This window comes from Pleurodeles waltl, chromosome 11 (genome assembly GCF_031143425.1).
Source record: "Pleurodeles waltl isolate 20211129_DDA chromosome 11, aPleWal1.hap1.20221129, whole genome shotgun sequence".
Lineage (NCBI taxonomy): Eukaryota > Metazoa > Chordata > Amphibia > Caudata > Salamandridae > Pleurodeles > Pleurodeles waltl.
The window spans coordinates 710,552,912-710,577,268 of record NC_090450.1 but is presented as its reverse complement, the minus strand read 5'-3'; the positions used below and the strand labels follow the sequence as shown (position 1 = coordinate 710,577,268).

Below are 24,357 nucleotides of genomic sequence, written 5' to 3'. Positions count from 1 at the left end.
ACAGAGAAAGGTAAACACAATGCAAACGCGCAGGGCCCCAGCAGCAATCTAATATGTCCCTGAGCACATTGGGCAGGAGAGGTGTGCAAAGACCCAGAAGGAAGGGAGTGGGCGCTGCATTGACTACCAGTGATGGGAATGGGCTGTTGGCTCTCTAAACTGTTTCTCTCTGGACCGACCATCAAGTATTATTGGCCCAGGGAGGTGGTGGTCCCCGGGATTTTCGTAAACCCTAGGATGGGGGCCCGTGCCCTCCTCCTCTTTTTATTTAAGTCTGCATGTCCCCGGGACCGGGCTCCCCAAACGGCAACATTAAAAGCAAGTGCAGGAGACCGTGCTTACCATTTTAAAAAAAAAATCACGGTGAAATTAGTGAATAATCGAAAATGTTGCCGTGATTTTTTAAAAAAATGCTTTTTTGCCCTGGCGAGGTCCCAGGAGGGCCACTGCACCAAGGCTACAGGGTCAGGGATACCCTGCCCCCTTTTCTTTTTTTAACATTTGTTTTTTAAATGGCTGACAAATGCTTCCTGGTTGAAGTGTTGGCAGCCAATCAGATCTCTGCATGAGATTGGAAGGATTTGCCAATCCTTTGCACCTCCAGATATACAAATTTATTTTGTCTTTATTTTCTCTTAAACTACCAAACAGATTTACACCAAATAAGAAAAAGCGTAATCTGCATACCAAAAGCTACCTTTCTGCCAAATTTGGTTCAATTCCGTCCAGCGGTTTAGGCTGCAGTTGTGTTAAAAGCTAATATGGGAATTATCATGGGAAATGCACTTTATTTTTTACCCCTCCCCCCCTTTTTCTCTGCCGCACTTTACGGATCACCCTGAAACTTCCCATGCACAATAAGATTCTTGGGCACACCTTTTTGGGGAAATTTTGTGAAAAGTTCATGAAGATAGGTTAGCATTTTTTTACAAGCTGTGAGCCAAAATGTGCTGAATAAGAAAGTCAGTTTTTGGAACTCATTGTCCCCTTTTGACCATGCACCCTAGAACTTCCCCAATACATTTGGAAATGCACAATCTTTTCTTTGGAAAAATTGGTGAGTACCAGGTAGATGAGGCCTAAAATGCAGGTCTCTTGAAGTAGCCTCAGAGGTCCTATCTAATATGCAATTATAATTATGAATTCAACATGTTGAGTCGAACCCTATCAGGGCTTCCTAAGCTTTCCTTTTCTGGGACCAATGAAAATTTAGTTTGTAATATTTTCCTGTATATTCTAAACCACATTTGTGCATCACTTAGTAGTCTTCTTGTCTGTGCTTTGGTGGAGCAGGGGCTAGTGTGGAGCAGGTTCATCTGGAGATCCCGAAGCTGTGTCTGCAAGGCCCTGAATATTGGTGCCAGAGTGAAAAGACTGCCTCACTGTGCATGAAAGAAGATTACTGCATGGAGCGCTGGGTAAGTCTTCCAAAAAGGATTATCTCCGTGAAATGTTTTTTTGTTAGGACTTGTATTGACTTAAAAAGGAAGAAGAGAAATGGAACAGGGACCTTTCTTTTTGATTTTTAGGTGTGACCTGGAGAAGGCTTTCGCTATATATCAGATTGATTTTTTAAACTAATACAAAATCATGATGCACACTAGTGATCCTTTAATCATGCTGGCTTACTTTACAGCACTGCAGGAAACTAGGAAACAGTGGCTGAGGCTTCAAGCAGCTGGAGTTGAGGGTGGCTGATTTCAGATTTTATGTCTATCTTCCTCCTAGCAAGTGGAAGCTTTTATCCCACATTTGTTGCAACTCTGAAATACGTGACGTGGCCTGTCTACTCCCAATTTATTTTAGGGTGGACAAATATACCAAATATCAGAAGGAGCCAGAAATGAGCCTCAGAAACTTAACACAGGCTTCGTTTTGGTGAAGATATGAATGGATACTTGCGGACTGCCCTCCCCCGCAAACTGCTTTGGTCAAGTTCATTAACATTGCTAATTGGATGCAACTCATTTCAAAAATTACTAACGTTACTAACAATCGATAAATAAATTATACTTTAACAAAAATGAAAAATATATTTTCAAATTAAAAATTTGTAAAACTAGAAAGAGATAAGAGAAATCAAACAAAAAAAAACAAGTTTCTATGCTCTTGTTTTCTATTTCATATCACTCAGAACTCATCGGTTATTCACTGTTACCCATATATAATCCTATATGTAATCGTCAGCATTCTGTTCAGGACTGCAGTAAATTAATGACTCCAAATTAAAGTGGAGGTAAACAAAACAACTTTTTCTGTTACCTGACCATCTTAAATCTTTCCTTTCCCCTGCTATTTAGATTTTTTTTCTTGTTTTATCGTGGGGATTCCTGACAAAGGAGTCTGGTGTTGCTCCTTTCACCCTCACTTTGTGTCTCCTTCATCTGTTTTTTTTGTACTTAACCTTTCACTTAATGGTCTCTGTCTGGGCTGAAAAACAGTTGACACAGAAAACACACAACAGCAATGGTTAGTACCTTATATAGGACACCCTGTCTTTTATTTATTTCGGCCTAATTGTTGTTACAATTCATATTCTTTTATGGATTACAATATGTTTTGAAATTATTGTATAGCTAACTTGGGATTTTACCCTATGTCTGGTATCATTTTTCCCTTTAGTTAGTTATTTATCATGAAAATGGTTTGCCCATGGAAATCATTTTGTAAGAAAATTGGTTATTAGCTGAGGAGGATGTGAGTCATTCCCAAGTAATAAGTTCCCAAATCCTGTCAGGTCGAACTTTCAATGATTTAAACCTGACCTCAACCACTGTTGCTGTGGCACAGAGCAGGCAGGCTTAATTTTGGAAATTATGCACGCATTTTGCAACACTGCAACAGTCAAAAAGTCTAAACACAATGTAATTAAAATCCCACAACCAATTTCTAAGGATTATGAAAACAATAATAAAGAAAAGTACACCAAAACCACTAAAATCCTACAAGGGGGAGGAGATATGAATTTTTAAATCCTTTGAGACAAAAAGCACCAAATAAAAATAAAGTGCTAATAAGAAATTACTGATCTCAGTCGACTGGGAACTAGTCGCAGTTTCAGGCTGACTGTGATGAAGCCAATAAGGTCAACGTTTTGACCTTCTAACTTGGACAATTTTACTATGTTTTAGGGGTCAGAGCACATACACTGGGGAGGGTACATCAGTGCCTTAGTGAACAGAGTTAAAGTTGTGTGAGTTAAAAAAAAATGAGGATCATAAGTCCTCAAAACATGTGGGGGGGGCATGCAAAATGTGGAATGTAATAACGCATTTGTATTTTGTGGACATGACTTTCTAAGTCTTAGCATTTCTTCAAAATGGATTGTAACTAGTCAGGAGTCATCAGAGTGGTATTTTCCATTTCAGAGTTTTGGCTGTTTAAGGTAGTTCTGTAGGGTAGCTTAGCATTTCTATAAACGTTTGTCTTACTTGCACCACTTATAAAATAGACTAACCTTACTCACACAATTTCATCCCTGTCATTAAACTGGTAGGTCACATACTCAATGGAAGAAAACATCTCCAGATGCATATTGGGACAGTGAAAACAGTATTTTGAAATGTACATTAGCTATTTCCATCAGAATGTTTCGCTCATTTTTCCAACTCTAATAGCCATGCAGAAGTATTGTCTGGCATGCATTTCAATTAGCTTTTCAACATCTTTGTCACCTTTTCAGAGGCACCAATCAGACTTGTGATAAACTCTATTGCTACCCATCCAGTCTCCAAACAACACAGCCCTAGGATACCACTACCTTTTCCCTCTCCCGCCAGACTATTTAAGCCACTGGCATGACATATGGCTGACTTGATCCCAGTCCTGGAGGTCTCTGATTGACACCAGCTTGACATGATATAACTGATTCTGTCCCAATTGACCCACTTTTTTGAGCCAGCAGGACAACCTATATCTGACTGATCCTGCTTGGCCAACCTTTGAGAGGCACACTAGAGACGAGACTGACTCTACCTCAGGCCTAAAGGGCTTTCAGTAGCAATCTCCTGCGGGTAAATCTCCCAGTTTTCCTGTGGATTGGTCTGCCCGGTGGGTTGTGAAAGGCAGGCCCGGGTCCTGGGTATGTAGAATGAACTCTTATTCACTTTTACTATTTGCTTTCGCCCCAGACATTGATTGGTTCGGGAACTGAAGAGTCTTCTGAAAGTCTGAAGACTCCCTTCTGGGAGAACATGGAGTGGAGGAGGAAACAGGGAACAAACCAGATGAGTGACGGCTGGGGAATCAAGTGCCATGTCTGCAAAATGCTATTCATGGTTTTGAAACAAAAAGTGGCTAATGACCACAACGATGTGAGTATTAAAGCGTGAAACTGTGTGTGAAGTCCCCTCTAAGATTTCACCATAGGAATAGCAGGATGAGTCTAATTCCTCGTGTCATGTAGCTCTGGGGGATGACTAGCTCTGGATTCCTGCTACAGTCATGCAAGGATTTTTGTGGGCTGTGGAAAGGGATAGTTCAACTGTTTCTGTGTGAACCTCTTTCTGAAAGTTTGTTTGATATCACGAGGGCTTTGATTAGCAGAAAAAGTATGAACAGATGGCCCCAAAATCTTTAAAACAACACTGGTTCTGTGTGTGTGTGTCCAACTCTAAAGATGACTGAACCAAATATCCGTGTCCCGATCTTGTCAGCCCTATAGGATATGGCACATACAATCTGTACGCCAAGACCTTGGGCTCATATAGTATAAGAAGGCTGGCTCTGTTCACTTGTATCAATACCAGGGGCAGTCTAGTTCTAAAGGTGACTAGCTTTCTATCCCACTGCCAGTCTCATGAGCCATCCACCCCAGGAGGGTACAGGTTCTGCCTCTCTTCATTTAATCTTAAACCTCCTCCCCTTCAGTATTTAACAAATAAAATGAATGTTTCATATATGAGCACATGTATGTGAGTAAACCATCTTTTTGTTCATTGTCTGTTTATTTCCCCGACTCTCTCGCACCTGCTGTAGGAAGAGGTCAGTAGTGCACTGGACAAAGTGTGCAACAATCTAGCATTTATTTTTAAGTGGCCCTGCGAAAAGGTGATTAGAAGATTCAGAGAGGAGATTATACAGGCTTTCGAAGAGCACAAGGATCCAGCAACATTCTGTGCCAGCATAAACATGTGCAAAAACCCAGGTGAGGATCATTCATGGACCCTGGAAGTGATTCTCCTCCAAGAGTCACGGGTGTGTCACATAAAACATTGACTAGGTGTGTAGTGTCCCAAAACGATTATTCTGAAGCAACAGGTTCTTGTATTCCTCCACTCAATTTATAAGCATGGTAACAACCACTTAAGTATGATGACAGAAGTAGGTGCAGTGTGCACAAGTATAGCTACTCAGTTATCTTAATAACTGCAAAACATCTGGGTACTGATGAAATACACAAACCACCAGATCTTCGGTCATGTGGTTTATGCAGGGCTTTAAGTGGGATGATAAAAAGTAGGCTGTCTCTAAGGGGTGCGGACTATGAAATTATGAGCATAGTTTAAAACACGTAAACTAAATTTCTGATATTCCCATAGTGTGTCACCCAGCTGGTATTTTGTTTCCTTCCTGAGCTTTCAGTTTTTGCTTCCAGATATACCACAACAACTGATATACATCTAAAACCAAGTAGGGCTATTGGCTTTGTCAATAGTTGTTTGTTATGCTAAATGAGTAACAACAATGATTTTGTTATAAATAGTTGTTATGGCAAATGTCTCAATTCAGTAATTGTGAGACTGTGAATGAAACATTGCTGAGGCCTATGGAAGCGGTAGTGGGCTTCAGAGTGTATAAGTCACTCCTCTTATGTTCACTCATGTTAAACATGTACGTCATATTAGTCTCCACTTGTCTTCCATGTGCATATCGTACACCTCATCCCTTTCTTCTTCTGCACACTCTTTGAACTGTATCCTGAATGCACTTTCTCATATCTCCTTCATGTCACCAGTCCAAACACCCAACACACCCAATCACCTATAAGCACTGTATTTTCTTTTACTTTCGCTTTGTCAATATTTTGAACAGATGCACTCAGGGTGCCTCGGGGAAATGGGCACAGAGTACATTTGTCTCTCCTGGGAGGAGAAAGCCAGTGTCTTAATGTGAGCATGGTAGGTGTGTGTGGGTGAGAAGCTGGGTCAGTGAAGCTACTATGTCAACCTTTTCCTCTAATTCATATGATGGGTTTTTGGTTAAATTAATGTTACGATTCCAGAACCACTGTGTTTGGCTGTATCAATGTACTGGTCTGTGAAAGATCATAACCTGGGGGTGCAATGCTGAACCCCTAAAAGATCCATGTATGGGCAATGAGGGAGGGATCATGCAGAATTTTGTTCAAGCTGCTGAGGGTACTAGTCACAAAATGCATTTTGAAGTATGTGAAGTAGAACTACTTATGTACTTCAAGATGCTATTCACATATGTGTCAAGTAGGTAAAGATCCCACACATAAGTTTGTGATTTACATGTATTTGTGGGCTTGATAAGGGGGAGTGGTAGGAAAATGGGAAATAATTACTCAAAAATAGGAGTAGTTTAGGTAAGCGTAAAGCAAGGTTTAGGGGGTGGCATGATACTACAGACACGCACCCATAAAAGAGTAAAGGTCACGCTATGCACAAACTCCACTTCTAAAGTTGCTACAGACTTAAAATAGGGTGTAAATATACTGCTGCCCAGCACTGAGGTAGGTCTCGCACCACACATGGCCGCTCACAGGTGCTGCAACACACTACCATAGGAACTATTGGAGTTGGAGACTTGAAATATCACACCATAGGAAATAATGTTAAAATACATACATTATTTTGACTTTTAACTGAAATGTATATTTTTAGTGTAAAAAATTATATAAAATTAAAAATTACCTATTGTATTAGTTAAAGATGTAAATTGTGAAAATAAGCACACATCAACACCCATCATGGAGTAGCCCGTTTTTGCAGATGTGAAGAGGCTTTGCCTCTCACAAATACCGACTCCTCCTCACACTCGACAATGGTAATAAGTAGCACTCTGCTCATCTGCATATGCCATTTAAACCAATATTTTGCAGGGAACTGAAAATTATGGGAAACATTTCACTGTCGCCTGTGAAATACAGATTTCATCATCAAGACATCACCAAAACCACTCTGCAGAGCTTTAACATTGCCAGAGCTACTAGGATTAGGCAGTGTGGAGGATCAAATTATGCAGCAAGGTCATTTAAACGGTGTGGCAAGAAATGCAAATCTGCATTACATTCTTTGTCAGTATCATTTGTACCCATTCGGAATGGGATACAAATTGTTGGTAAAATCTGCAAGTTTGGTAAATTACGAGGCAACTGCACTAAATTCATAATTACATGGTAAAAGCTGCAGCCACAGAATCACTTACATTCACTGACCCTCACCGTTTCCTCTGATGTATTAACAGTTTATTCAAGAAAGGAAAACAAAGCCAGGACATTCTGATTCCAATAAGTAAACATGTGATTTAAAAATTAAGTTACTGGTTCCATGTATACTATGGTCCTATACTGCCATAATGGGGTTCTGGTGACATTTACAGACCACTGATCATTTCGCCTTCTCGGTTATTATGATATCACCAGAACACCTCCATTGCAATATTAGACCATATTACCATATTGCACATATATGTATAATATATTCTCTCTATATATATCTCTATCCACACACACACACACACGCACACCCACACACACATATTTAGATAAACACATACATATATAGATATTCCGTAGTGGCGACTGCCACTAGGTAGTTATAGTTAGGGCCTAGTTTCTAAAGAAAAAGTGTTTTTTCTGTTTTAGTAATAACTTTGGCACTGTTTGATCAATCTTTATTAAATTTTCCAAGAAAATACAACTCTGACTTCAGCTGCTTTCTGGAAAGTTTTGGGGTGACCTGTCAAGCGGGGACCGAGAAAAATGAGGGGGGGTCACAAAACAAGTTTTCCCTATTAATTTTTCCTTAGAGATTTTGAACAGCCATAGCGCCCAAACTACTGGACGGAATTGCACCAAATTTGGCAGAAAGGTAGCTCTTGGCCCAAAAAGAGCCCTTTTTGTTATTTGGTGTAAATCCATTCAGTATTTTTAAGAATTTAAAGAAAACCCAAATTTGCATATTTAGGGACGCGGTTCTGTTGTGGCTGCTGCACAGTGCGCTGCGGCTCCTCGCGACACAAGGCAGTACTGTGATTGGCTGGCCACAACGTGTGGAGAAAGTTGCATCCGTCATCTTATCAACCAGTGCACGGTCCCGGGGTATGGAAATAGGGGCTGTAAACAGTGAAAAAGAATATATATATATATATATATATATATATATATATATATAGATATATATACTTTCACACACTTACTCACACTGGTGCATGCACTGACCCACTCAGACACTCACAGACCCACTTCCAGACCCAGACAGACACTTGTACACCCACTCAGAGGTCCGCTCAGTCACTCATAGACCCGGACACCCTTACTCCCACTCGCAGACGCACTCGAACACTCACGCACCTGCCGACAGACACACTCGGACTGTCATGCACCCACTCACAGACCCAGTCACACACCCATCCACAGACCCGGACACTTGTACACCCACTCAGAGGTCCATTGAGTCATTCATACACCCACTCACAAACACACTGACAAACTAATGCACCCACTCACAGATACAATAACACTCCTACACCTCCTGAAAGACCCACTCAGACACTCCCATACCCACTTAAAGACCCAGACCGACACCTGTACACCTACCCAGAGGTCCACTCAGTCACTCATACACCCAATCACAGGCAGGATGACACACTCATGCACCCACTCACAGACACAGTGACACTCATACACTCACAGAAAGACCCAGTCAGACACTCAGACACCCACTCACCGACCCGCTCAGACACTCACGTACCCACTCACAGCCCCACTCAGACCCTCACGCACCCACTCACAGACCCACTCACACTCTCACACACCTACTCACAGACCCACTGAAACCCTCACACACCCACTCAAAGACACACACAGACACTGATGCACCCACTCTCACACCCAGACACTCTCACAGCCACTATCACACCCAGATACACCCTGTCACCTAGAGAGACAGGCCGGTGCCAACTCCTGCTGAACACAACCAAAGGGCTGTGCGTAGCGTGGGGTTGGCTGGTTAGCGTGATTGGCTGCAGGGTCTGGCCTTCGCCATGGGGAGCGGTGGTTGGATTAACGTATAGTAATGAAAACCACTTTAGGTAAAAATAAACCATAGAAATTCACTGAAAAAAACAAAAGTTACAGGGACGTTAAAAAACATAGAAATTCACTTAAAAAACACAAAGGTTACAGGGACTTATAGTTAGACTCACATTTTAAATGTGCCAACCTATAGAAATTCCTCAGTTTTAGTTAGAGTTTTCTCAAGAAACTACACCTTGTGCCCTAAGGTAACTATAGTTCGAGCCCTTGCCATGGACTGCAAATTACCTCACAAATTACAGCACTCATGACATCTTTGATGACATCATTGATAATGTGAGTGTAACATCTGCAGTAAAATTATTGATAAGATAACTGTGCATGGCGGCGGTGCAAGTTATAGTTACCTTAGGACCAGCTGCAGCCACCGCAGATCTCAATGATATATAATTATGCTGCAAGCATTCCACACCTTACCTACTTAAGCCGTGATTATAAGTGTAGGTGCTATTTAGCACACTTGTTAAATAACGATACCACGGGGTGCTTAATCATGTGCAATATATAGCCCCTATTAGGAGTTTGTGGGGAATAACGTGGATTTTTGTGTTTAATGCACCAAACATCGCATGATATGGTAAATAATGTACATATTTCCCATGTTAATTTTCAGCAAAATTGACCTGCCAATATTTAACAAAGCTTGAGTTATTTAATGCATTCGATAATTATCGGATACGTTAAAGACCTTCAAATTTATAATTTTCACTCATTTGTAAACAGTGTTGCTGCATGAGTTGCAATTAACTGACCCACTCTTAATAAGGCCCTTAGTCACAAAATTATGCTAGCCACCCCTCCCTCACCAATCTATGTACTGTTATTTCTGCTAAGTAAACATTTTTGGTCAGAATCTTACCATGCTAGATAACAATTAAGTTTTACGGTAATCATGCTGTTTATTTCTGAATTCACAATCGTGGATCACTTATTTGTGTTCCTCTCTGTCTTGATGCAGGGGAAACTGATCTGGAACTGTCCCATCTAGGTGACCCAAAACTGTGCCTGCAAGGCTCCGAATACTGGTGCCAAAGTGAAGAGACAGCCTCACTATGCATGAAAGACGATTACTGCATGGAGCTCTGGCAGAACGTCCCTTCAGAGGTAAGCCTTCACAAAACAATTCTCACCTTGAAATGCTCTGATGCTATACCTAGCATGAGAGCAGCACTAGGATTTGTCTGAGCGGCTTGTCCTTCCACTCAGATACCGCGTGGGAGTATGTGCAGTTTCTTTAACCCGGCTGTACAACACAGCCAGGTTGGAGAAACCTATGTGTACATGTCAGATTGTCTGGCCTAAGAAAAACAGCCAAACTGATATGCGCTCTTAGTGCACTGACTCCACTCCTCCTTCTCTCCCCTCCCATAGACAAGTCCCACCCCTCCCTGAACCTGCTGGCACAGCTATAAAGGGGCTGCTGTTTTCTGATATTTTACATGGGTATCTGGAATTTGTTAAAGTGACATTTGTGATTTTGTGGTGTGGTGTGATTTAAGATGGTGATCGATTCAAGATTCTGACGTGTAGGCTACTCTATGCTGCTTGTGAACGAAATGCAGTATCACTTAGACGTAAGACATATAAAAGAACTCCTGTCACTCTTATTTGTCAAGGTGGCTTATTTCAACATGGCGACCAAAACTCCTATGATCTATGTGGTGAGAAATACGTAAGACGTACACAATGCTCACTAAAAAAGTGTTGGTGTTTCTCCTTACTGTAACGTATTCAATGTTGACACAAAGATTAAAATGTGTTATTCTTCTATAAACTATAAAGGAATAGTAAATAAGTAACAAAGCATGCTAGTTTCACATTTCCAACTCACAGCCACAAAACTAGTACTGTTCAATTTTGGCATGCCACCGCAATATACTTTTGAAAGCCACTGTTGTCATACACTGAGCACTGCTATACCCCAGAACAGTATTCAATGGAGCTGCTTTCTGTTCATTTTTTCCATTCAGCAATGTATCTGGCATATGATGTATCAAACCATTCTAGGATGGTGTAGCTGATTAACAGATACATCTGCTAAGGCAATTCATTAGGTCTGGCACTAGCTATGACTTTTACATTTTACTAAAATCATGTGTATAATATATTTACTCATAGGGTCTTTCCACCAGCCCTCTTCATACATTAGCTTTGTTTGCTAGTGTTCCTCCTGCTCACTGCAGCACATAGCATGGTGCAGCAGGTCAGCCAAGTTAATCCATTGGCTAACTTCAGTGGAAGTGACATCATTCTGCCATTTCCCAAAGAGCACTTCCACACAAACATAGTAATTCCCTTAATTGCCAGGGAATGCTATGATAATGTGTTCTTTTTGAGACCAAAACATTTTTTAGCATTTAGACAGTTTTCTTTTTTACATTGACGAGGGCCAAGAAGCAGCCCCAACAATAAGGTCTTTGTAAAAACCATGACTATAAGAATAGCATTGACAAAGTCAAAAGGCTAATAGCCAAAACCAGACAGTGGTTTTGCTAATGGTTGTCTGTGATATGTTTCTTTGAACGTGTAAAACAGTGCACAACTTGAACTGATACAGATGGCTCGAATTCTCTAAAGATAAAATTCTCTAAATAATATGCAGCACGGGCAAAACGTATTTTGTCCAGTATATGGCAGGTAACATTTTTTTTTTTTTTTTAAGTTTACTTTTTTTTTTCTTATCTGTTTATTAATCGTAACATTCACACAACAGTACAGTGGCTGTTAATAATTTAGCGATCCATTTGCTTACTTATATAAACTTGCACAGCATTATTACACAATAAGGTGTCAAAAGGGACGGGGAAAAACGAAAAAAGCAAATAGAAAACAACATGGAAATACAAAAAAATTATGCATTCAAAACAAGGTCACATGTCAGGCAATGTCTTCTGACAAATTTCTGCTTGTTTTTCTCTAATGTGGAGACTGGTGTTTACTTTTCCCTTCTCGTAGTGCAAAGCAGTGAATTTTGCAACCAAGTGGCAATCCTCATGGAGCACAGAGAGTGTGAAAGTAGAAGGCAGCAATATGTCAAAAGATTTCAACACACAAAATTGAAATACTTGTCATTAAATTTTGCAAATACTTAGAAATATTTTAGTAGCAAATGAGGCATATTGCTTTTTCTAATTCTGAAGTGTGATAGAAACAAAGATCGTGGTAGGATCACAACAAACCTAGGGCCAGGTGTATGTACCTTTAAGATATGGATTTCCAAATAGTGACTTTTTCCGAATCGCTATTTGGTAATAACATCGACCTACCTCCTGAATATTAATAAGATCAGTCACAATTTGTGACCACTGGGAAACGCTGCCTTTACAGGAATGGTGGTCTGCTGGGGGCAGCAACAACAACAAGAATTTATAAAGAGCGACAGATGCTCCGAAGAGTGTCCTTGTGATGTCTGTGATTTTTTTAAAATAATGCATAAAAAAAAAAAAGTATCTCATTTTCCCTAAAGAAAATGGGATGTGTTTAAAAACCAGAAAAGTTTAAGTTTCATTTTTCAAGAGTAGGCAGTGGTCCCTAGGACCATGGGATCATTGGATGACTGCCTGCTCTTAAAAAAATAGACTATTTTACATTCTCAAAAGGGAAGTGGTTACTTGGGGTTACCACCTCCTTGGAGTGTTGGTAAAATACTAATGTTTTGCAACTGGAGTTCGGTTGCAAAACATTCATACTGCACTGCAAATGGTATTTAGGAGGGACACCCTAAAACAGCTCTTTTAAATACTGATTCACAATCCCAAATTGTGAATTGTTAATCCCAATTTGCCTGTAGTAAATTTCAAAAAAGCATTTTGCGGTGGCAGTCACCTGATTTTTCAAATCGGGCTGTTTGCAACCTCATAAATGCTTTCATGTATCTGGACCCAAGGCACTTTACCCGTGAGATAAATATACACAGACACCAAGGCCCATATTTATGGAAAGTTAGCGCTGCTTTAGCATAATTTTTTTATGTTAAAGCAGCGCTAACTTAACTCCATATTTATATTTTGACCTGGCTAGCATCCACATATCTGAGTTAGCATCATTTTTAGGAAGCGCAAACCCACCTTGGGCTGAATAGCGACAATAATATGCAAGGTAGGCGTTCCCTTCCTAAAAATGATGCTAGCGCTCCAGCGCCATATTTACCTCTTGACGCTAAAACAACGCACACTAAGGAAGTGGACTTAAAGAGTAGAGAAAATTTTACTCCAGACCACCTCTTGACGAGATTTCTCAATGCGAGCGGCCGCATATGGTCGCGACCGCTTAAGTTGAGAAACCTTCCTTTCGTGTTGAGGAAATTGCTGCTTGAGCGGCAGAAAAGAAGCAACGCCCTCTTGCGCTGTATGGGGTGCAGTTTGTGCTGATTTTTCAGTGCGGGATAAACACCTGGTGCTAAATATCAGAGCGAACGGCATGACACAACACACTCCTCCGTTTGTGGAACTCCACATAGTGCAGAAGAGTTTTTGGGTCACAACTCTGCCCAGGCCTATTTAAAATCCTAGCCTGGACAGTGCACACGTGTTGACAGGTCACTGAAGCAGTAGTATTTGGTGCATACAATTCCATTGAGTTCTGCCTGATCACTTGTGAACAAGCAAGCATGGCGCAGTGACAGAGTAGAAGGCTTGGCACTCAAGATGCCTAGCAGTGCAATGTTCACAGTGCCTTTCCCAAGAATGTAGTCGTTGCAGTTTTTTCACAAATAGCCTGAATACTTTCTGTGAGCCATTAGATTCCACAATTGGGAGGGGCCTGGTGCATCATGCATCAACACTGTACTAGAACACACATTCAAATGTCACCATTATATATTTAAACCACAAGCATCCTCAGCCCTGAAAGGGAAAATGTTATGGAATGCTCTGGTTTTCCAGGCTGCTCAAATATGATTTGTCAAACATTCAAACTATCCAATCATATCTACTCCCTCACATTTGTAGTATAAATGGTCCCAGAAGGGCAACGGAAAAGTGACTGGCGGCTGAAAGTTGCTCCACAATGGAAGCTTGTAACGACCACTTTCCACCCCTCAAAGGAGAGTTATTGCAGTGGACCTGAAATTATAGTGTAATTGTAACTGCATTTATCTAGTGCTTACTACTCCTAACAAGGTGTTGAAGCACTTTACGCGGGGCAGCATTCTGCTCCAGAACCTAAGGTTAGTGGTTAGTCTAGGTTTATTGGTTATTGTTAGTTATAGAAGACTATATGGATTAATACCTCTTTTGTGTTAAGTAACAGATAAATCTAGCCATTTTCAGTTACATATGTCTTTGACCAAAAATGACTTTTTATGGTTTACATTTGATCTGAGAGAAACCCTTCAGAGAGGCATGTGCTCACCGCCACTCCCTACACATAAAAGGGATCATAGAGAAGGACTTTGAGTGCTGAAGATATCTTAGGATGGTTTGGATTACACTATTCCTGTGAGAAAAAACTATTATGTGCCTGTATTGCATTCGTTACAACCAGGTCAGGCTGTAAGGAGTAGGCCCTAGTACCAAGGACCCTGCTACAAGTTCAATCAGGCTGGGCAAGGTTGGGGACTGTGTGTTTGTGTGTGTGTGTGTGTAAGACAAAGCCAGTGTATCAAGTACAAATTGTTTTTTTTAAATGCATCACAGGGTCATTAGGAGTTCTTCAAAGCCTACTATACTGCATGTTTGCCCTTCACCCTAGCTCCTCGTTTCTAGCTCACCCCCTGACTTTTCTATTAGAGGTATTTACTAATGTTTTGCGTGTGGAGCAAGTGACAGGAGCAATGGAATATGATGTAAACCATTAGGCCAACTTACAATTAAAAATATCTGCTGCACAGTGCCAAATTGTGCAGCACAGAGCAAGTGCCTAGGAAACCCTTATTAAATTGAAGTCCATATCTCAATGATTTGTACTTTTCTTTCCATCACCTCCACAGCACAAAACCTCGTCACATGGTGCTCCTGAAGATGCTACCAACGAGGAGAAGAAAAAAAAGAAGAAAAAGAACAAGAAGGGGAAGAAGGACAAAAAAGGAAAGAAGGACAAGAAAAACAAGAAGAGAAAAGACAAAAGTGACCTGAAATGTTCAGGCTGCACCAAGATTTTGACAAACTTACAGAATTATGTTGGGGAAAATCTTGATGACGTGAGTGACTTAACCTTGATGTCAGACAGGTCTGGGCTCTAGCACTGCACTAAAACATACCTTTCTACTTCCACCACTCTCTCCTTGGTGTTTGGAAGCCTCTTGCCAGGTACAGCAATCTGCTTCTACTACCCTTTTCTCCTTAGCGAGAGACCAGGGGCACCCCATTTTTTCTCCATTCTTGTCAAGGCAGAGTAACTACACAGAACTGTGGGTGGGTGAGGTGGAGGGCAAGCAGAGTTAAAGGGGAAAGTTGTTCCACAACTCAAAGATGGTCTACGAACAGTGCTTAAAGTTGCAGTTTGGATTACGGAATTTCATGGTTAAATGGATAAATAGCTGATCCCTAGAAATTGATTGCTAGAACAGAAGAGAAATCCTTTATTCTTTACAGACTAATTCCTCGAATCACTAGAAATAACATATTACCTTTAGCCATCAATGACATTAATTCAGAAAATTAAATACGATGTCATAGCACAAACTAAATTTATGATGGGCTACCTCACATACACACAGAAAAATACCTATTACCTATGCATATGCTTTTTCCCTTCTCTGTTGAAAACAGCGCAGCACTTACAAAATGTCCAAAGTAATGCAGCCTAATATATGTAATAAACTTTGCAAAGTTATAAGCAGGGTCTAAAAACGTTATTTTTAATGTCACAACGAGAAATTCCACAGTGAGATTTCACAAGAAACAGCTGAATGACAACCCCCCAAAACTGAAAGCACTAACAGCTTATCCTCATTTAGTGTGCTCTCCAATTCTGGTGATTTTTAGTTTAGCTGTAGTTGAGAAGACCTAAAACTACAGCTGTCCAATATACATGCATGAGTTGTAAATCTATAATCGATAGCCAATGGTGGTGGGAATCACTGATGAAATGTTATATGTGGTATTGACCGTTTCGGATCACTATATGTTTCCCTCTTTCACTCTTCACCTTATAGAAAGTCTTTTACACTCTCCAGATTCCTTTTCATTTGTTTGCTTAACACATCCTATATTTTTATAGGATACTATCAATGGAGCTGTTGATTCCATGTGCGATGAGGTGGATGAGAGTATCCTTGAAATCTGCACAAACATGAAGGAGAACAACAGAGATGATGTTGTGGAAGCTGTGAAGAATGGGGATATCCCTAAAGATGTCTGCACACAGATTCAGATGTGTGAAGGCCAAGAGTTGGAGGACATTGTAGGTACGGCCATGAGGTGGGACGCATCCAGCATTTCAAAGTTGTTATGTCAAATCTAGACCTCAAGTAGATAAGTCAGAGCCCATGGGCTCCGATCTTCTCTCATCATTGTACACTTCACCTATGGAGCATGGTCTCCTGAGATTAGCCATTTACTGCAGAGAGAGTATGCTCTCATTGGCCTTTTGATACCATGTTGGCATTTGCTTCCTGTCCCTGGGAATGGATGCTGTTATGGGTCTATCACTGTAAGCCTATACTCTAATGTTTGTTCTAAAGAGTAGGGTTCTTTTAGATCTAGGATTGTTGATCTGGCCTCTGCTCACTTCATCTTGTTAAGAGGCTCATACGAATCAAGGACAGCTAGTCCTAGGCTGCTTCCTCTGTGGTTTAGGTTGCAGGTACTTGCATCAACATCACTGATGTCTCCATCATCTCTTGGAGGTTGAATGGTGCTATTATATGTCGAACTGGGGTTTCCCGGATGATGTCTGATCTCTGTGTGAGAGTGCTTCAATAAGGATCTTTGATTGGTACCCTGACCTTAGGTTCTTTCTTCCGGTAGTTGATGACCTGATAAGGATATAGGACTACCATCTTGGTTTGCAATCTCTGCCCCTAGAGGAGAGTTCTCCTCTTGGGCCTCCAGTTGGACACTATCGGTGCTGGAACCCAATGCCTACTCTGAGAAGAAGATGCTCTCATGATGTCAAGATCTAGTCGCCTATTGTGAAGATGGTCCTTGTTTTTTTAAGACTGGTTCTCTAATTAACATTTGCTGTCCTGGGTATTTTCTGGTGTCCAATGACTCCTTGGCAAGTTAGAACCTATGAATGACTACAAAACTAGTTGCCTGGACTTCTATATTCTTCTGAAAAAGGAGTCTCTGGCTGGCAAGGCTTTGTTTCTAGGTGGTTCAAAACACTATACTAAATTCCAAAATCACTCTGCACTCCACCCACAATTTCCCAAAGCCACTTCTCATTTTCACCTGATCCACCCCATCCTTAACCATTGATGTTTTCCTATATTTTCCTGCCAAGAACCATGCTGGGCACATGCCTTTGTAAGTGGAGAATAACACTTACCACTGTTAATTCTGAATTGTACAGATCTGCGCTTAACCACAATGCTGCCCTTGATGATGGCAAGGTGCTGTCAAGACTTAATTATCTCTCTTTCTAGCCTCACAATACATTTGACAAACAAAGTCAATACACTCTTTGCCCTCACACACCCTCCCAGGTGGATCCTCTTCCACAGACCACCATCACCTCATCCAACATCTTAATATTTTTGCTAATAATATCAATAATATCACCACTATCAGAAAGATTTTGTTTCCACTATTAATCGCTGCCCTTTCACCAGGCCCCCGTGCACCTTAAACTCCACCACCACCACACTCTCTAACAGGATCTTTCTTATCCTTAAAACCAAGAACCTTTCTTTGCCCTCTCAAAATGTTCCTTTTCTCAAATCATCAAATCTATGGCTCTTTCCTCAAGTGTCTTCAGTACTCTCTAAAAAGCTAAACTATTCAGTTTCTCTCTCCTCACTAGTGTTTACACACAATATTTAAAGAAGCCTTTCTGCTTAAAATACTCCTACCTATTTCTCAAATAAAAAAAAAACACTCAATGGGAAGATGTGGAGATTTGTGACTATCGCCCAAATTAAAAGTTTGCCAGACAGATTCTGGTGATTTGTTTTTTTTAAGATTAAGGAGCCATATAGGAGAAGATTCCATCTGAACTAAGGTTCAAGTACTCAACATAGCTATACTACTTGTATATTGAAGTGTTATTGTTACTGGGACCACCACTCTGAGTGAAAATGAACACAGTGGCACCTGAAAGAACTGTTATTGTCGATATTACATGTTTCTTTTATTAGGGTCCACATAACTGCTAATTTCCCCCTTGAGATGGTTCCCTTCAGTTAGCACTGGCTCTCTTAGCCAACAAAACTTAGGATTCTGGGTGATCTATCTATCTATCTATCTATCTATCTATCTATCTATCTATCTATCTATCTATTGCTAGGTAATTATCTATAGAATGGCATGCATAAACTCACATACACCCACATACACTTCCATCCATATACGTGGATAGAAACATAGATGGATAGATAGATAGATAGATAGATAGATAGATAGATAGATAGATAGATAGATAATGTTGCGCTTCATGGGACCAACTGCAAGGTGGGGGCTCGCCTTGTGGGCGTTTTTTTTGTTTACAGTATTTTCACTTGGAATGGTCCTTGTGTCTCCTGTCGCAGTTCCCCCTGTTCCTGCTCCAAGTGTTAGTCCAACCTGCATCTTTTGCCAAGCATTCATCAGCTTTGTGAAACCTCTGCTTACTGACAACATGCAAAAGAAAGACACTGAGCAAGTGCTGGAAAATGTCTGCATTGGACACTTTGGCAATTCGACTATGGTAAGTTTTGCTGCAATGTGTTCCCTTTAAGTATTTTAAGGAAAAATGTGCTTGTTGGTGGGGAATGATGGGTTGATGACTCAATGTGGAAATAATTCCTCATACATACAGAATGGCAGTCTTGGTGTCCATGTGCCACTTGCCTTTTTGACTTAATATTTCAGCACTTGCGGGCAGTACTAAAAGATTCAATGGGACTCCTATAAACCTCAGGCCAGGTAGCACACATCAAGGTTACATTTTCCCATTGAGAATGGTGTAATTTAATTAGCCATCTAAAAGCTTTTCACAGAATAAATGTGTAGTATGATAGGCTTCAATCAAAACATATTCCTTCTGAATAACTTTGAGAACCAAGCAATTTGTACATTAACTCTGATATATTTACTTCCAGAACGTTTCATAAATAGAAGTGATATGTTCTACATAAATATAAATATATAAATGTACATAATACACATTTATAAAACTAAAAAACACCTACAGGTATGAATCTGAACATCTGTAATTGAACAAAGAAGTCTGAACATAGCTGTAAGTCAGAATATATGCAGGACAAAATAGGGAGAAAATATGAATGCTTTATTACACATTTATCTATAAATGCTCTGTTGGTGTTTCTTACCACTCTGTGTAACACTGTTGTGACATCATAAACAGAGTCCTACCATTTAATCCGCTAGTCATACTATAACTTCTAAATCTGTGAATAAAGTCAATGAGTTTTGGCTCTTGTATTAGCATTAGCAAAGTCATCATCAAAATGATGAGGATCATTAACTTTTGTATACAGATCATAAAGGAGTCTGGTGAAAATGCCCAAGTCAGGTGTTTTGGTAAATTAGGCAAGTATGTCCACAGTCAATGTCCAGTGTACTCTTTGAATAGCTCCAACTTTTTGTGCCAAGAAGAACCTGGGAGTACGGAATAAAACCCACGAACAAAGATAATGATTTTTGGGACTTGTAATGTACCGGGGACTTGGACAGAATAAGGCACCCTGAGACCAGGGAGTGTTGTTTGGTTAAGGGGCTCTGGGGCGCACTCAGAAGAAGGGCCCAAAGATAGGCAGAATGGACTAGGTTAAGGAGTTTCTAAGAATGGAGAGACTAGTTTGAATACAGAGATCTGAGCCTGGGGTGTATGTTCATGTTGTGGGGCATTGAGAAGGGCGTGTGGGTGTCAGAAAAAGGGTTTATGATACTGTTTGTGTGGTCAATGTGAGGGGCTCTGAGATGGGTGTGTGGGTCAGAATATGTGACTCAGAGACTGGGATGTGTGGTCAGGCTGAGGGGCTCAGACTCCGTGAATATCACTGTGAGAATTCCAGGGCATGAAACGTGTGAAATGTGGTCCAATTGAGATTCACTGATTTTGCAGATTTTGTAGTGTGCAGTTAGACTTGTTCATTGAATCTATCCATATTTCGCTCTGCATGTTATGTTCCTCTTGTGTTTCTTATGTATATAGGTTTCTTCATTCGACTCTCTACTAAAGTTTAATTCGGCCACTTTATATTTCCCCCACAGTGCAACAACTTCCTATCAACCTATGGCACAATGTTGAAGCATGCCCTACTAAAGCCCTGGAACAAAGTCTCCACCTGCCAGGTAAGTGCTAGTGTCCAGAAAGAGACCATCAGGGTACTGTGGTATGCTTGAGACCTCCAGAAGAGCAGAGTATGAGGGAATGGTCAGTGAGCTTCTCTTAACTGATTAAGCCAGCCTCAGAACCATGGCCTGTTATGGAGGCTCCCATGGTGGTGTCACTTCCCAAGCAATGCACTATTAAACTGTTTTTAAGGATCTTTCCATCATTTGAGTACTGTTACATTTCCCAGGCTGCTTGGATCAAGACATCAAACTTTAGTGACTTTGGGGACCACTGGGCTGGAATGAACTGCACCTGGAGCTTGAGATTAAAGGGTGTTCATGGCACAACATTAGCCCCCCAAAATCCAACAATTAACTGACCAGAGGCTGCAGCCTATGAAATAGATCTACCAGCAGAAACTACTCTGGTCACCCCTTTTTATGGACTGAAGACCGTACCTTGGCTCGTGTGGGACTGAGAACTGATGTCTTTCAGATATTGTGATAGCTTAAATGTTCACTTTTCTGAAGTGACAACAAAGTCATTCTTGTATTTCCTAACGGCTTTTCATCAGTACCTAAAATTGGGACAACCTAGTCCTCATTAAGAGAGTAAGGGTGCTCTCATTGTAATGTGTGCCTACAACATATCGCACTTACATAGGTGTTATGTATTGCCTAATTTAAGTAACCCTCCTAGATTCAGACAAGGAGCCCTTGGGATATCGAGGATGCTACAGCTCCTATACCTGGGTTTGTGGATGACGGGTAGGTCAGTAGACCACAGCCTCTGCATGCACATTTATAGGAGCTGTACTCTCTAAGTGAGGACTAGGTTGTCACAATTGTATGTCCTGATGCAGCGCCGTTAGATCCTTGGTGACTATTTAGGGAGTGAAACATGTGGACCACATCATTGTAGTGTAGGTAATCCTGCATACAGTTTGATGTGTTTCTATTGCATCCCTGTAGTTTACCAAATCATCACTTTTGTCAATTCCCACCCTTTGTCTTTAACCTTGACATAGGTTCCATCAGCTTAGAGTAAAGTTACAGCACTGGTACCTATAGTCAATTTTGACTATACTCACACTCCTTCCAGTCTCTCACCAGTCATCGACAAGGGAACACTCAACACCCATGCCACTTTTTTCTGCACCTTTCAACAAAAGATCTCCAGCAAAGAGTCCTCTTGCGGGTCCCGTCAGGCACTATAGTGCCGCATCTGATGAGGAGCAAACCCAAGATGAAGCATGCCACCTAATGGTGGGTTAGAGCCCTTGCTCCTAATAAGCAACTGCTTTGATGACCCCTTCCCCTCTTCTGAATTGGTATTGAGGAGTTGTCACTTTGGAACAGTGAACTCTTTGTTTATTATTTGTAAAGAGGTTATGGTCATTGATGGATTGCAGCCATGGGTGTTCTTTCCTTACAGCACCACAAAATATAATTCTACTAGTTCTCCATTTCATAATTCAAAAGCTGTGGATAAAATCTGAATGACGTGGAAGCACTCTTTCTTCGGACCCCTCCAAAGACTCTTTTGTCCTCACTGACTGCTAGTGAGGGAGTGCACTTGCCAGAATAATGACCTGAATTTTGCTTTTACAGGAGGTTGGTGCATGTGAGGCAAGAATCCCGAAGCCACAGTTTGGTGTGAAATGTGAGTAACACATGCCTTAACCTGGTACATACAGCCTTCAATGCATTGCTTATCCAGAGGTGGCAAACAGTCGTCCTACTGGGGCACCACAATATATGAATGATGAAGTAAATTGTAGGATTCTTTATTGTATCTGAATTTATATAGCGCTTAATACTCCTGAAGAGGCATTGAAGCACTTAATACCAGGTGGGCAGCACACTGCTCCAGAACTCAAGGTTTAGTGGTTAGTCCAGTGCACTCAAGCAAACCATTCCATGCATTCACTCCAGCTCTTTTGGGGTGCTTTATGGAAATGGGAGTTATGTGTGATCATTATTGGGGAAAGGTGGTTAGGTTAAGTTCATGTAGTTGTTTGGTGGGGTTAATAGATCACCAAGAGGAGATTAGGCAGTATTAGGTTACATGGACTACATGTATTTCTACTTCACCTCAACTGAACTAAAGTTCTTGATTACAGTGAGGTATACATGGGAAACTTGATGTGGAAAAAGGGGTGCCTGATTACACATTATGTTATATTATCGGCCTTGATGTAGCAATTGTAGACACTGATCCTTACTGATGGTCATCTATTTCTCCTGCTTCAGTTGGTGCTGCCTCACTACGTAAAGGCCTGGAAAATATGCGTTCCACTCAGCTGGCAATTGTCAATGTCTAAGGGCAACTGGCCCTTCTATGAGCTTCATGAACAGCTACTCTCAAGCTTCGCAAGTGGAAACACACCTTATCACCTGCAGTGCTGCTGATGCTTTCACAATGGAGAGAAATAAAGTTTCTTCTTGAGCACTTGTACTGTGGTCCCTGTTATTTGATGCAGTCTGTGGGACGAGGGTACAGTGGAATACATCATGCACATCAGTTAATGGAACTAAGAAGTACTAGTTGGACAGCTCCTTAAATGATACAGTAGTCCATGCCTCCTTTAACACTTTTCGAATTTTTATATTAACCACAGATTTCCAACATTGGTAAAAACATTAACCAACATGACTGTCATTTACACAGAAATCACCCCCTACTCCAAAAATGTAAACACAAATAGTCATAGATAAGTGATGAATAAATTAGACAATTTTTCATGAACATTTAGATCTTAACTGAAATATCTCTTGAAATTGATAGAGGTGCCCACATCCTCCTGAATTGCAAATTAGTTAGACACATTTTACTGAAATATGTATAAATGGCCACGTCTTTGCATTTGACAATCTTTACCAACATGTTATTGGTATTTATAAAAAGCACTTAATATCTTCTTTTATCCTACCACTTACAGATAAGATACTTGACATAGTTCTGAAGTGCAAATATATTACAACCACATCCCTTCAAATTCATGGAAATTACCCTTTCGTTTAAATAAAGATGACACCATTTATCCCTAAAATGTCAGTAGGACAATTCACCTCAAAGCAAATCGTATTGAAAACAGTTCAAAATTAAGATCTCAGCAAGTTGTGAATTGCCCCATTTTTCACACAGATGTACAAAAATGCATGATTTGGGAATTCAAAACAAAATAATTTATGACAAAAATCAAAGTTACTCATAAAAATATCACTATTTTGTAACAATGTAAATATGTTCTTAAATACTAAACACCCAAATTTCTACATTTGGTAGGTGACATACTTTAAGCCAGTGCATACACTCAACTCTTTCTCAGTGCAGGGAATCGGCACATTTTTCTAATATCCAAATAAATTTGCAAATTACAAAACATTTTAAGAACCCTTCACTGTTCTGTACTTGCAATATGTAGAAAGTATGTGCCCCACAGCTAATAAACATTTATTTAGAAATGTCCCAGTAACTACATGAAACATATTCAGGGGGCCCACTGCCTTCCTAAAATGTATAGAACTGGCCACCTATCTTTCTAAAATCTATACAAATTGCCCGATAGTGTCTATAAATGTCTTCCTAAGTCTGAGAAGATCATCTAAATGACCCTCTATCTCTGTGAAATATATAGCCTTTTATCACTCTGGAATTTATAAAAATTACCACATTCGTCCTTGCAGGCT

At 40.5% G+C, this 24,357-nt stretch overlaps 1 protein-coding gene across 3 annotated transcripts in view; it reads left to right on the top strand.

Annotated features, from left to right (window-relative positions):
- Window positions 1-23,108, top strand: part of LOC138266030 (prosaposin-like) — a 50,054-nt gene extending 26,946 nt beyond the window's left edge. For all 3 annotated transcript variants that reach the window (XM_069214347.1, XM_069214346.1, XM_069214345.1), the window contains exons 5-14: window positions 1,294-1,418; window positions 4,131-4,313; window positions 4,978-5,146; window positions 10,242-10,387; window positions 15,213-15,422; window positions 16,445-16,631; window positions 18,915-19,072; window positions 20,602-20,682; window positions 22,276-22,327; window positions 22,918-23,108. In XM_069214347.1, coding sequence (XP_069070448.1) covers window positions 1,294-1,418; window positions 4,131-4,313; window positions 4,978-5,146; window positions 10,242-10,387; window positions 15,213-15,422; window positions 16,445-16,631; window positions 18,915-19,072; window positions 20,602-20,682; window positions 22,276-22,327; window positions 22,918-22,988 — 1,382 coding nt within the window. In that variant the 3' untranslated portion in view covers window positions 22,989-23,108. The remainder of the gene's footprint in view (window positions 1-1,293; window positions 1,419-4,130; window positions 4,314-4,977; window positions 5,147-10,241; window positions 10,388-15,212; window positions 15,423-16,444; window positions 16,632-18,914; window positions 19,073-20,601; window positions 20,683-22,275; window positions 22,328-22,917) is intronic.
- Window positions 23,109-24,357: the final 1,249 nt, after the last annotated feature.